The sequence below is a fragment of the Mustela erminea genome, chromosome 19, assembly GCF_009829155.1.
Source record: "Mustela erminea isolate mMusErm1 chromosome 19, mMusErm1.Pri, whole genome shotgun sequence".
Lineage (NCBI taxonomy): Eukaryota > Metazoa > Chordata > Mammalia > Carnivora > Mustelidae > Mustela > Mustela erminea.
In genome coordinates, this window is record NC_045632.1 from 25,328,868 (window position 1) to 25,342,166 (window position 13,299).

The following is a 13,299-nucleotide window of genomic DNA, read 5'->3' on the forward strand; positions in this document are numbered from 1 at the left end:
CCCCCAGCCCCTGCTAACCTCAGTTCTGCTTTCTGTCTCTATGACTGGGACTCTTCTAGGTACTTCGTCTCAGTGGACCCATACAATATTTGTCTTTTTGTGACTGGTTTATGTCACTCAGCATAATGCCCTCAAGGTACATCTGTGTCATAACATGTGAGAATTTGCTTCCCTTTAAAGGCTGAATGATACTCCCTTGTATGCGTGGACCATGTTTCATTCACCCGCAGGCCACAGCTTCATGCCCCAGTGCAGCAGCGGTCCTGGAAATGGTTCACCTCTGAGCCAGTCACTGATTTGCTTTGCCTGGGTCACATGCCCTATGCACACCACACAGATTGAGAATGGCGCCCAAAGTAAAGAGTGTGGGCCATCTCTTGGAAGCATGTTCTAGAGTATTCCATCCAGGGCCATTCATACTTCTGGGCTGGGATGGGGTTTTCTCGTTTTCAGGAAGGACCGCCTATACAAGAACAGAAGCCATGACACAACCTATGTAGGACCTACCTATTGCCCAGAACCCTCTATACTTGTGTGCCTTGTGTGCCCTGGGGCTGTGGGCAGCCTTCGGGGCTGAGCACCCAGGGAAGAAGTTCCTGGAGAGGGATGTGTTTCGCCCACCTCCCTGGTTTGCTGTGTTCATGCACACGAGCTCACTTTTCACCCTGCTGCTCCGTTGCCCCCGCATTGAAGGGACCATTCCTAGTGGCTGGAGCCATTCCATGATGCCCAGAGATATGCTGACTCCTCCCGTGTTTTCTGTGTCTCCTCAGGAGAAAGAGTCTGTCCTGGGTAATCTGGCCAAAAAGGCTAAGCTGACGGAAGACCTGTTTAACCAAGTCCCGGGAATTCATTGCAACCCCTTGCAGGGAGCTATGTACGCCTTTCCTCGGATCTTCATCCCCAGCAAAGCCGTGGAGGCAGCTCAGGTCTGGGGTGCTGGGCTGGGGCACACTTGAGCTTGCTTGGGATTGCTGGATTGGGGGCTGTTCTTGTCTCAGGGAGCAAAAATGCTGACTCTGGGGACTTGGAATATTGCAGACTGTTCTGCCAGCTGGTGCATTCAGCATAAAGATGCTAGGCTCTCGGAAGCCCAGCCCTGCAGCATGCTGTGGTGAGGGGCAGAGGTGAGGTCAGTCCCAGGTGGGCAGACCCAGTGGATCTGGGCTCTGTGAACTCCAGTGTTAAGAAGGCAAGTGCCCCACGTGTGACATGATGCATTTAACAATGAAGAAACCATGACAGCATCTGCTCTGTGCAGTGACTACCCTAGGGCAGCACCTGTCCAAACTGGAATGTGAACACGAAATCACCTGGGGGGCTTGTTACAGTGCCTGTGCTGGCGCAGGAAATCTGCGGAGGGCCCGGGATTCTGTGTGTGCGGCATTTTCAGGCCATGCCACAGACCGTACTTTGAGGATCAAGGGACAGAGCAATATATATATTTTTAACTTTATTTTATTTTTTCAGTGTTCCAAGATTCATTGTTTGTGCACCACACCCAGTGCTCCACGTAATACGTGCCCTCCTTAATGCCCACCACCAGGCTCATCCTACCCACCCCAGGTCCCCTCCAAAACCCTCAGTTTGTTTCTCAGATTCCACGTTTCCCATGGTTTGCAGAGTATTGCAGTATTTCTGAAAGTGTCCTCATGCCCCCCAAACGTTCTCAGTACCCACTAAACATTCAGAATCTGGGCCCTCCCCCACTCAGCCCTACTGAGTCAGAATCCCGGGTGTTGGAGCCCAGGAACCCATTCAGCAGGTACCGCGGGTTGTCCAGACCAGAGGGGAGAAGCTCTGTGAACAAAGCCCCTGTGGAGATGATCTCTGAAAGCCACCCTGGGCGCAGCGCTCGGGGCCTCGTCATCAGAGGCATATGTGCTCGGCATATAGGAGCCGCCACCAAAGCCTGCTGCCAGGGTGTGGGGCCCAAAGGAAAGAAACTGTCAGTCCTGGGCGAGGAACAGAAGTACCATAGCCTGTGGCCATCCTGAAGTAGCCTTCAGCTTCCTTGTTCCTTGCGCCTGCTTCCGGCCACGTCCACTGTCCTGCCTCGATCCTTGCAGGGAGGGGAGAAGGGCCCCGCTGTGGGAGAGAGCCTGCCGCTGCAGAGGTTACTGGCCTTCGGGTGTTCAGTGGTGTGTTCTACAAAGCCATACACGAACCCTGAGTTCTGCCCTGTTCCCACAGGCCCATAAAATGGCCCCCGACATGTTCTACTGTATGAAGCTCCTGGAGGAGACCGGCATCTGTGTCGTACCTGGCAGCGGCTTCGGGCAGAGGGAAGGCACCTACCACTTCAGGTACCTCTGTCTTACACCGTGGGGCTGGTCCGAGGTTGGTCTTGGAAAACTTGGGCATCTGTGTGTGCAGCATGTTCAGGCCAAAAGCACAGGCTGGTTCCAGAGATGGCAGTATGTGCGGTTCACGCCCCTGCTGCAGACCCCCCGCCCACCCCCATTCTGCCTTGCTGCGGAGCCATGCTGAGAACTGGGTCTAGGGATTTAGGAACACTGTGGGTAGATCCCAAGGTCATCTGCTTGACCACTCTTGTCTCCCTCCACCCCACCCCGCCCCGTCTCCATCTGTATTGTACCATCTGAAATATTCCTGGTAGGCTGATTTGTTTTATCTCTCTGTCCTTTCTCAAGTGCACGCAGTAGCATACAGTGTCCAGGTGCCCAGGAGCTCATCCAGAAGTCTGCAGAGATATTGCATCTGAAACATTGGGATGAGTTTTGCTTACTGAGATGCACTGCACCGTGTGTGCCGACCCTGCTGGGATGGCGGCCTGGGGAGCAGGGGATTTCCCCACCAAGGCCTGTTCTGTTCCGAACAGCACCTTCTCCACTCACAGTGCTCTCAGATGTCTCCTGCAGCAGATGCTAAAAAAAGAAATGTCATGAGCTTAGTTAGCACCTTGGAGCCAAGACCTGACTCAGGTCGTGGGCTGTGTGCCCCGGATGGACAGACATGTGTGGTTGGCCTCTCCCCGCTAGTTAGGTTCACCTTGGCAAGTTGTGACTCATTCCAGAAACAGTTAACTGGAGAGGGCTGCCTTTTGGGGATGGGGGGCATAATGACAGCATTAGAGGGAGGAGTTAGTTACCATGGCAACTTGGGAGTTCCTTTGGAGGGAGACTTGTGACAGAGGTTCGTTCTCCCTCTAAGGTTTTAAAAGGGCCTGCCTAGCAGGAGGAACAGCTCATTCTGTATCTGTAGGAAAATGAAGTCATTCTCTAGAGATTGTATGGACCGGTCAGAACGTCATCCTGGCCTGCCATCACAGGTGGACGTGTCAGGGAGCCTCTGCTGCCATCTTCCTGCTTTTGGTCCTGTGTGTTACTTGGGTAGAAAGAACACGTATGATTTGGGGTTGGGGGAGGTTCAACAAGTTCCAAGTTCTGTCCTGGGGCTGGTGCTTTCGCAGCGAAGACCAGCATCCCCCTCCCACTGCTGCCTACTCCTCCTCCTCCTCTCTACAACTCAGGTGATGGAAAGAGCTGCTGGGTTCTTTCCTCTCCCCTTTTCCAGAGCAGCTTGTGTCCAGGCTAACTGCTGTCCTGTTTCCTGACAGAATGACCATCCTCCCTCCGGTGGAGAAGCTGAAGACGGTTCTACAGAAGGTGAAGGACTTCCACATAAAGTTCCTAGAGAAGTATGCATGAGGACTGCTTGGGCCCAAAGGGAGACCCGCTAGTCAGGCCTTCCCCCTGATGCCCACCCACGCCAGACTGAACTTGCCTTCCCTGGCGACTCTGCCTCAGGCCTCACAAAGGTCACTGGTCGCTTTCGTTGTCATTCTGCCCCAAGAGACTTCTTTCTTTGTGCCTTGATGTTGGGAGCACTTCTCTTCTGAGCAGTGTGATTGGGGATATCTCACAAGTCCTGTTTTCTTGAAGCAACCAAAGTAGAGGGGACTTGCTCAGCACATGTGGCCGGCGCTCTCTGAATCCGTTGTTGTTCTTTTGGAAAGGTCATTGGAGTTTAAAACAACCAGGGTATGTTGGGCGAGAGATGTTTCGGATCTGAAGCAACAAGGTGTGGGGAATGTATGACAATCATGGCGAGGACTGGAAATCCTAAACTCACCACCGTGATCTGTGAAATAAAACCCTTAGTGGTGTGAAAATCTAGTTCTTCAAACAGGAGAGGCTGGAAGTCCACTGGAGGCTCAGAAAGGGCCCACCATTCTGGCCTGCAGGCAGGTGGCCTGTCTCTCAGACAGGAATGGTGAAAGTAGCAGCAGGCTGGTTACCCTGGGTGCCAGGCTAGGTCGTGACAGGTACTGGGGGCTATGGCCAAGGTTGACGGGTCCTGCAGGGGAGGAGTGGGTGTGAGCCAGGCTCCCAGCTGAGCCAGGTCTCCCCTTGGGAGCACACAGCAGGTAGTGAGGACTCTGCACAGAGAGCAGCAGGTAGTGAGGGCTTTGGGGGCGAAGCAGGCTTAGGCTGGGACCCCCATCTGACTGTTCTCCCTGGACCTCGGGGATGCAGGGTACGGCCCAGCAATATCCCCATCGTCGTGTGACAGATCTGTCTGCTGTTGTGTGGCTGCATCCTGCTGTTAGCCCGAAGCCGGTCTCTACCAAGGGCTCCCTTGAGCCTTTACATACATCGCCCCCTGTTGGTGACAGCGGGGACAAGGAAACACTAAGACTGTCCCGATGAGGGAGGGGCATCCTCAAGGACTTGACCCACAGCCAAGCCCTCGCCACCAGTCCCTTCCTGTAGTGTCTGTTGTTTCAAAACGAATTCAGCCCATTTCCTAGCTCACAGTTGGCCAGAGTGCCTGGTAGCTTGGCTGCTGTGGACAAGTACATGTCATTGGATTGGAAGTTTATCAAATTATTTTAACTTAATGCCAAGGATTTTGCCTCCACGTCTGCTGCTGGCTCCCCTCGCAGACTCTGCATACCCTCCTGGGGCATCCGTCCTTTCTGCACCAGGCCTGCCACTTCCGTGGCATTAGCAGAGCTGGGTGGGGCCCTGAGCCGCACTCCCCGAATGTTGGGGCTCTGGGAACAGCAGGCTTCTCTGAGAGCCCCTTCCCTGAGGGCCCCCTCCTACCAGTGGCCTTCCCCAGCAGGCAGCAAGGGAAGCCAAAGCCAGCTCAGGAGCCTGGGGACCCACAAAGTCCCAAACTGGAATCAAAGGCACCAGAGACACGAGTATGAAGAGGCGTGAGCTTTGAAGGCAGCCTCCTGCGCTGAAATCTCTGTGCTGGGCCCATGCAGGGGAAGGCAGTAGGAAACTGCAAACTGTCCCTACTTGCTAGCATTATAGTCCCTGTGAAGAAAGGAGCCACAGTCCCAAGTAACAAAGGGCATGTTTTGGAACTTTTCCTTCCTTAAAAATTGAGAAAATTGCACTTGTGCGTGTTGGATGGTACGTAAAAGCAGGATGTGCCCCGAGTCGTGAGGTTTCTGGTGGAGAGGTTACATAGTAGAAGCTAGTCTATTTTTTATATTTTTGTAACAACTGCTTTTTTCATGGGGGGACCAGGGGGCTAGTATTTGTAGTCTTAACAAGTCCAGTAGTTTTTTTATGAATCTCTTCAGATTATAAATAACACCTAAAAACTTTGCAACGTTTACAAGACTTTTTAAAAGACGCTGTATGCACTTGGTTTGCTTTTAAAATAAATAAATAAAAACGTTAGAAGGTCAGCTGGCTTAGGAGGTTAACTTCATCCAGGGGAGGAGCGCTGATCGTGATATATTGGGTACCGCCAAAGAAAGTCATTTGTCATTTGGGGTCGCACTTTAAATCTATACCTGCAGAATTTCGTTGTTCACCTAGATCCACACATGGGGGATTCGGGACTGTACCTTGGGTGGCTCATCACCTCGTACCTTGAGGCCCAGCTGGTGGTTGTCCCAGTGTTGTGTGGTTTTGCAGGAAGAGCTGACAGGCCTGCCTGTCCCTGTTCTCTGACTTAGATTCCCATAGGCATCTCCTGACAAAGGTACTTAATGCTAGCTCTGCTGGAAATTTCTATACAATAAAATACATGTCCAAAATGGTGACTGTGTTCGTTTTTCCTTGTAGTTTACGTCTACCTAGCAGATCCCAATCTAAACGCAAGCAGATGTCACCAATTGTACATCTTCACTCTGTAATTTACATTTCTAGCACCCGAATGAGCATTTTCCCCCAGTTCTACAGACTTCAGTCACGACTTCTCAATCTCCATTTCCTTCTAGATGTCAACCCCACACCCCCACCCCGCCCTGCCTGCTTAGGGCTTTCTCTTGTTTGAGGTGGGAAAATGTGGATTCTTTAAATGCGATGGTGTTAAAATGAATGCAGCCTTGGCGGTCCATGAAAGAGTGATGAGCTGTGAGGCCAGTGGGGAAAGGAGTCGTCTATACGGGGGATTTCATTCCTTTTCCTCAGCCTCTCCCAGATCCACATAAGTTTTGATGTGTGGTTTTGAAATTCAAAACTTGAACTTTTCACTAAACTAAACTAAAATTTGTATGTCTTTATTAAAGAAAGATTGGGAGATGGAAAAGGAAAAAAGTAGGATTCTTTCAGCTGGAAGAAATGGAAACCGTGGGGCGCCTGGGTGGCCCAGTGGGTTAAGTCTCTGCCTTTGGCTCAGGTCATGATCTCAGGGTCCTGGGATCGAGTCCTGCATCCAGCTCTCTGCTCAGCAGGGAGCCTGCTTTCCCCTCTCTGCCTGTCTCTCTGCCTACTTGTAATCTCTGTCAAATAAATAAAATCTTAAAAAAAAAAAAAAGAAATGGAACCCTGAAGTAGGAAAGAGGAATTGTATTCAAGTCATGGAGGGAAGCTGGCTTAGGTTCTCCTGTTTACTCTGTTAAATGCAAAGACTGTCTTGTCTAGCGTGTTGAAAAATTCCAGGAAAGGACCTTGGCAGCCTTGGTCCATCTGCCCTTCCTAAATCAGTCTCTGTGGCCCTGGGGGCTTCAGCTGGCCCTGTGGCTTGGAATTGCCAGCGCCATCAGAGCCATTGGAAGAGAAGCTGCTCTCTGTAGGACAGGGGTGCATCGTTTACTACAGGTGGCTCTTTAGAGAGGGACTAGGGGAGGGAATGGTATGCGTTGGGTGGGTTGGTTAAGGGCCATTACTGGTTGATAACCAAGGGGACTATCTTCCCTCATCATTCATACATTTTGGGAACGTACACATCTTGTCTGGAGACTAAACTTGGTGAGGCGTATTACATAGTTTATTAAATAGGAAGGGATTAGACTATTCTGTATTATTTTTGGTATTGATTTGCTGTAACACACCTAGAAAGCCTTCAGCAAATGTTTGATAAGTACCCATGAGCTACAGACTCCTAGGGAATGGGGAGTCAAAAGTTAGTAGGATGTGGGGCACCTGGGTGGCTCAGTGGGTTAAGCCGCTGCCTTCGGCTCAGGTCATGATCTCAGGGTCCTGGGATCGAGTCCCGCATCCGGCTCTCTGCTCGGCAGGGAACCTGCTTCCTCCTCTCTCTCTCTGCCTGCCTCTCTGTCTCCTGTGATCTCTCTCTGTCAAATAAATAAATAAAAATCTTAAAAAAAAAAAATTTAGTAGGATGTGGTCACTGTCCTTGAAAAGCCATAGATAGAATGGCCCCCAGACAGTTCTGGACTCAAACTCTATCCACCCAGTGTGCTGGGCTTGAAAGCAATATGTGGGTCAGGCACAGGAGAAGGGGGTAATGCTGTTCTCTACTGATTTTTTTTTTTTTAAAGATTTTATTTATTTATTTGACAGAGAGAGATCACAAGTAGATGGAGAGGCAGGCAGAGAGAGAGGGGAGCAGGCTCCCTGCTGGGCAGAGAGCCCGATGCGGGACTCGATCCCAGGACCCTGAGATCATGACCTGAGCCGAAGGCAGCGGCTTAACCCACTGAGCCACCCAGGCGCCCTGTTCTCTACTGATTTAAGGAACATGCCTTTGCCCACCTCTCAGTGCCTTTGAGGAATGCCAGATATCTTTGGCCTTCATCCTGCCCCCAAGCCAGGAGATACCCTTCTCCCCAAGAAAAATGAAGATGGAACTTCCAGTCAGGTACCCACCCAACTCTCTAAAGAGGCTCAGGTCAGCTGGAGTTTCCTGTTGAGATTCCTTTCTCTCACTTCAAACAAACAAACAAGCACAAAAGAACTTAGCATTTTTTTGTCTCCTCCCCAATTTCATCTGCCTTTGCTCTGAATGCAAATACTGCAGCCATCCCTTTGAAGTCCTTTTAAAGATACTAAATTTTGAAGATCTTAAAAGATTTTGAAGATTCTTAAGCATCTAGAATCCTAATGGTAACTGACAAGTTCAGACCACAAAAGTATCCATTACACAGAAGTGTAAAACTCAAAAATACTCTATCAAAGTAAACGTTCATGTGGAAAAGCTAGAAAATGAAGAAAAGTTCAGAAAATTTGAAATCCCCTAAGCAGAGTTCATCAAGCCTAGCATTCTGGGAGATTTCCTTACTGCCCTTTTTCTGAGAATATTTTTAACGTGGTTGAGATGTGTATGTGTGTGTGGTTTGGATCCTAACTTTGTCCCCCTTCAGCATCAAAACATGTTAATAAAATTGCCTAATGCGCAGTTTCCATGGCGACCTCATCTGCTCTACGGATTATTCCATCATTTAGTTAGCTGTACTCATAAGCATTTAGATTGCACATAATTCTTGGTTTTTAAAAATAATGATGCATAGGGGTGCCTGGGTGGCTCAGTGGGTTAAAGCCTCTGCCTTCAGCTCAGGTCATGATCCCCAGGGTCCTGGGATCGAGCCCTGCAGGGCTCTCTGCTCAGTGGGGAGCCTGCATCCCTCTCTCTCTGCCTGTCTCTCTGCCTACTTGTGATCTCTGTCTGTCAAATAAATAAATAAGTAAATAAATCTTTAAAAAAAATAATGCTGCATAATCAGCATCCTTACCTTAAGATGGTATCACACCTCCCTTATCCTTGTATTTAGGCTTATTGGGGAACATTCTTAGGACTGGGTGTTTGCCATAAGTTTCAAGGGCCTCACCCCCAGGCAGAGCCCAGAATGGGAGAGACCCTGGAGTATACCTTGCTGGTTATGGGATCACTGAGCCCCTGTTACCATCTATGAAATGGAGGGAATAAAATCCACTTATGGAGCAATAGGATAAATTATGAGCATTATATGGGGAAAAACTTGTGTGTGAGACAGAGTGTGTGAGAGTGATTTAGAATAGTTCTTGGCAAGCAGCGCTTCCCATGATTATCTCCATTTTAGAGCAGTGCTGATAGAGTACATGTTTGATAATGTTGAAATGGAATGGGAAAATACGCCCTTGATATGCCAGATGCAATATGAAAATGACATTTAGAAGAAGTGAGGACCATTTGCCAAAACTTCGAAACATTCTGCTAGGCAGAGTACACTGGTTAGTTATTTTTTTTTTTTTGTCAGTGGTAAGTTTTCGTTTTTCCATTTTGTGGTTTGTTTGTTTGTTTGTTTTGGACACAGTTTCTGAAATAGAAATGCCTCGAGACCAGTTACACTAGAATCTTTTTTTTTTTTTAAGATTTTATTTATTTATTTGACATACAGAGATCACAAGTAGGCAGAGAGACAAAGAGAGGAGGAAACAGGCTCTCTGCTCAGCAGGGAGCCTGATGTGGGGCTTGATCCCAGGATGCTGGGATCATGACGCGAGCCGAAGACAGAGGCTTTAACCCACTGAGCCACCCAGGCGCTCCAGTTACACTAGAATCTTTATGAGATAGGTCCAATTTAAAAATCACGTTTTGACAACTCTAGAGTAACTTGTTTTCAGTGTGGGTCCATCTTGACTGGCTGACACCAATTAGGAACTGGGGTTACTGGACTCCTCAGTATTTAGACGGGACTATGCCCTTTCCACAAGACTTCTGTGGGCCTTTATTTCTTTATGGTTAAGCTAAGCTGCTATTTGCCATTGCTGACTTTAAGCTTTAAAACAGGATACCCTCAGTCTTTTTGGTCAGCACCATGGCATACACATTGGGTACCATAACCCCACTCAAGGAGATAGAGTATATAGGTTAGGACTCTTTGGGTTCTACATGACAGAAGAAGAAGTTAAGAACGGGGTAAATCAAACCTGCATTTCTCAGCCTCCCTCGCTCCTGTATGTGGGCATAAATGCCATAAAAAGTGGCCATAAATTTAATAGGACATAGTATCAGGTGGTAGCTGCTGGAAACTTCCCTTGCAGAAGGCTACCTCACTTTTGTCCCTTTACTTCCTTGTCCTCTCCTGTAGCTACTTGGAATGTAGCTGTAACGGGGGGCATCTAAGCCATGATAACAAGAACAACATGTCCGTGTGTAATATACACTGTGTGAGATTTAGCTTTCATTGTTGCTATTGTTTTACTCCCCCCTAATCTAAGGACACGATCTTTTGGGCTTTCAGAAACGTTTGCCTAGATGGCTTGATTGTCTCATCATAATGTCACTTACTAGGTGAGCTTAATAAGTGTTGGCAACATTCATAGATAGCTTGAAGCTTCTCATCATTCATGCTGGGTACATTGCTCAGTCATGGAGACACAGTAGTGAATAAGCCACAGACCCATGATTTATAAGGTTAACAAGGACCCAGGCTGGTAAGAGAGGGGTATGAATTTGTACAACCTTTTGGAAGGACAATTTGACACTGTCAACATTAACTATGTACATGCCGACTTCAAAATTACAGGAACCAGGGGCACCTGGGTGGCTCAGTGGGTTAAGCCGCTGCCTTCGGCTCGGGTCATGATCTCAGGGTCCTGGGATCGAGTCCCGCATCGGGCTCTCTGCTCAGCAGGGAGCCTGCTTCCTCCTCTCTCTCTCCTTGCCTGCCTCTCTGCCTACTTGTGATGTCTCTCTGTCAAATAAATAAATAAAAAATCTTAAAAAAAAAAAATTACAGGAACCAAGACAGTATGGCATTACTGAAAGGACAGATGAAATCCAGAAATAGACTCGTACATTTATCACTGTAGCTTAAAAAAGACCACACACACACACACACACACACACATATGTACATATCTATCTTTGATACACTTGTATGGACAACATACTTCTCAGTCCCAAGTATCAAGTGGAAAGAAAAGTCTCTTCAACAGATGGTGTCACAGCAAAATTTGAGATAGATCAAGATGTGAGCTAAAACTATAAATCTTCTAGAAGAAAATATAAGAATATCTTATGCCACTTTAAGGTAAGTAAATATTTCTTAGCACAAAAAGGCACAGATCATAAAAAGAAAAAATTGATACATTGAACCACGTCAAGATTAAGAACTTCTGCTTTTAAAAGAACGCCATTATGAAATGAAAAGACAAGCCACAGGGAGAAGACATTCTCAGAACATAAATCTCATAAAGGACTTGTATCAAGAATATACAAAGAACTTCAAAATGTCAGCAACAAGACAAACCACCCAATTAAAAAACAGACTTGAACAGATGCTTCACAAAAGGAGATACACAAATGGCCAATGAGCACATGAGAAATGCTCAACATCACTGGTACTTGAAAGGAATGCAAATGAAAACTACTAAAATAGGGGCGCCTGGGTGGCTCAGTGGGTTAATAAGCCTCTGCCTTCGGCTCCGGTCGTGATCTCAGGGTCCTGAGATCGAGCCCCATGTCCAGCTCTCTGCTCAGCAGGGAGCCTGCTTCCCTTCCTCTCTCTCTACCTGCCTCTCTGCCTGCTAAACAAACAAACAAACAAACAAATAAATAAATATCTTCAAAAAAAAAAACCTACTAAAATACCATTCGAGTGACTAAAATGAAGATTATTGACACTACCAAATGTTGAGGAAGAGGAACAACCACAACCGTGATCATGGGAATGAAAAATATTCCCATCACTTTGGAAAACCAGTAGCTTCCTCCAGAGTTCAACGCATCTACTCTATGACCCAGCAATTCCACTCCTAGCTAGGAAGTTACCTGAGAGAAACGAAAGCACTTGTCCATGAAAGCCTTGTGTAAGAAGGCTTTGTTTGGGATTCCCCTCCCTGCATTGTGACCTAAAACCTCTTGCTAGGTAGAAAGCTGGGGCACCCTAAAGCCCACTTCATGTGTTTCCCATCTCTCAGGAAACACTATCTTGTGCTACCTATTGTTTAATGTCTGCAAACTATTATTTGATGTGGGTTTTTTTCCCCAGCTCTTTAGGTTGTTTAAGGTAGTTGGGTAAATCCACTCTGTTACTCCATCATGGCCTGGAACAAAGTTCTATTTCATGTCTTCATAGGGCCATGGGTTACACTGGTATACTGGTATACTCATGTGTCTAAAACATACTGAACTGTCCACTTTCGACTTGTGTGTATTTCACTGTATGTAAATTATAACTCAGTAGACTTAATGGGGGTAGGGGGAATATGTATGTCCCTTGATCTAAAAATGCTACCTTCAGGAATTTATTCCAGAGCATTTTCTCACAAGTGAAAGATATATGTATAGGGATGTTCTATGCAGCATTGTTGGCCATGGAAAAGGGGGTGGGAAGACCCAAGTATCCATTAATAAGGAATTGGTGTGTCTCTTCAAAGGAATATAGGAATAAAGGAATATAGGAATACCATGTAACTGTTCATCCAGATGAGTATATCTACATCTACTGACATGAGAAGTCATTCAGGATACACTATTAACTGGAAGTACCAGTTGCAATTGCCTTACATAGTATGGTGATGGACAGTATTATCTGATCAGACTCACCTTGTCTATACTCTTTGCTGGGAATACTCTTCCCTCCCCCAAGTAAGGGAGCTGCCTTACTCTTTAAGTCTGTAAACCTCTGATCTTGGATGGGTCAGGAAGTCCGTTCTGTAACATGAAACAGAGTCTAATTCTCCAAAAACTGTAACTATTAAAACAAAACCATGGAACTCAAGCCCCAAAGACAACATGAATCTTGTTTCATGGAGGAAGAGTGGTCTCATCAGAACCGACGTTCACAGAGAATCCGAGATGAGAGTCCATGGCCCAAAGACTCATCTCTAACTCTGCACTCCTGATTTCTTGTATTTTGAGGGCCAGTAAATCCTCCCATTTGCCCACGTTAGCCTGGAGTTCAGTTTTTATTGCTTGAAGGCAAACCACATCTTCGTATATATACAGGGGAGAAAGGAGTTACCTAGATCTGGATTGTAGATGCTTAAACTACTCAGCTTGTTTTTTAGCAAAGAGAACCGGCAGGAGGAAAGGGTATGGCCACAGCTGTCCACAGCTGTGGCCAGTTTTGTCAGAGCAGGAACTGAAGCCGGGGCTTCAGCTATTTAAAGGTAGATCATGTGGAATTTAAAAATTTCT

The 13,299-nt window shown here is 47.3% G+C and overlaps 1 protein-coding gene across 2 annotated transcripts in view; it reads left to right on the forward strand.

Moving 5' to 3' along the window:
- GPT2 (glutamic--pyruvic transaminase 2) overlaps positions 1-5,658 on the forward strand; it is a 34,237-nt gene extending 28,579 nt beyond the window's left edge. For both annotated transcript variants that reach the window (XM_032325089.1, XM_032325090.1), the window contains exons 10-12: positions 774-929; positions 2,194-2,306; positions 3,581-5,658. In XM_032325089.1, the coding sequence (XP_032180980.1) occupies positions 774-929; positions 2,194-2,306; positions 3,581-3,671 (360 nt within the window). In that variant the 3' untranslated portion in view covers positions 3,672-5,658. The remainder of the gene's footprint in view (positions 1-773; positions 930-2,193; positions 2,307-3,580) is intronic.
- The last annotated feature ends 7,641 nt before the right edge of the window (positions 5,659-13,299 follow it).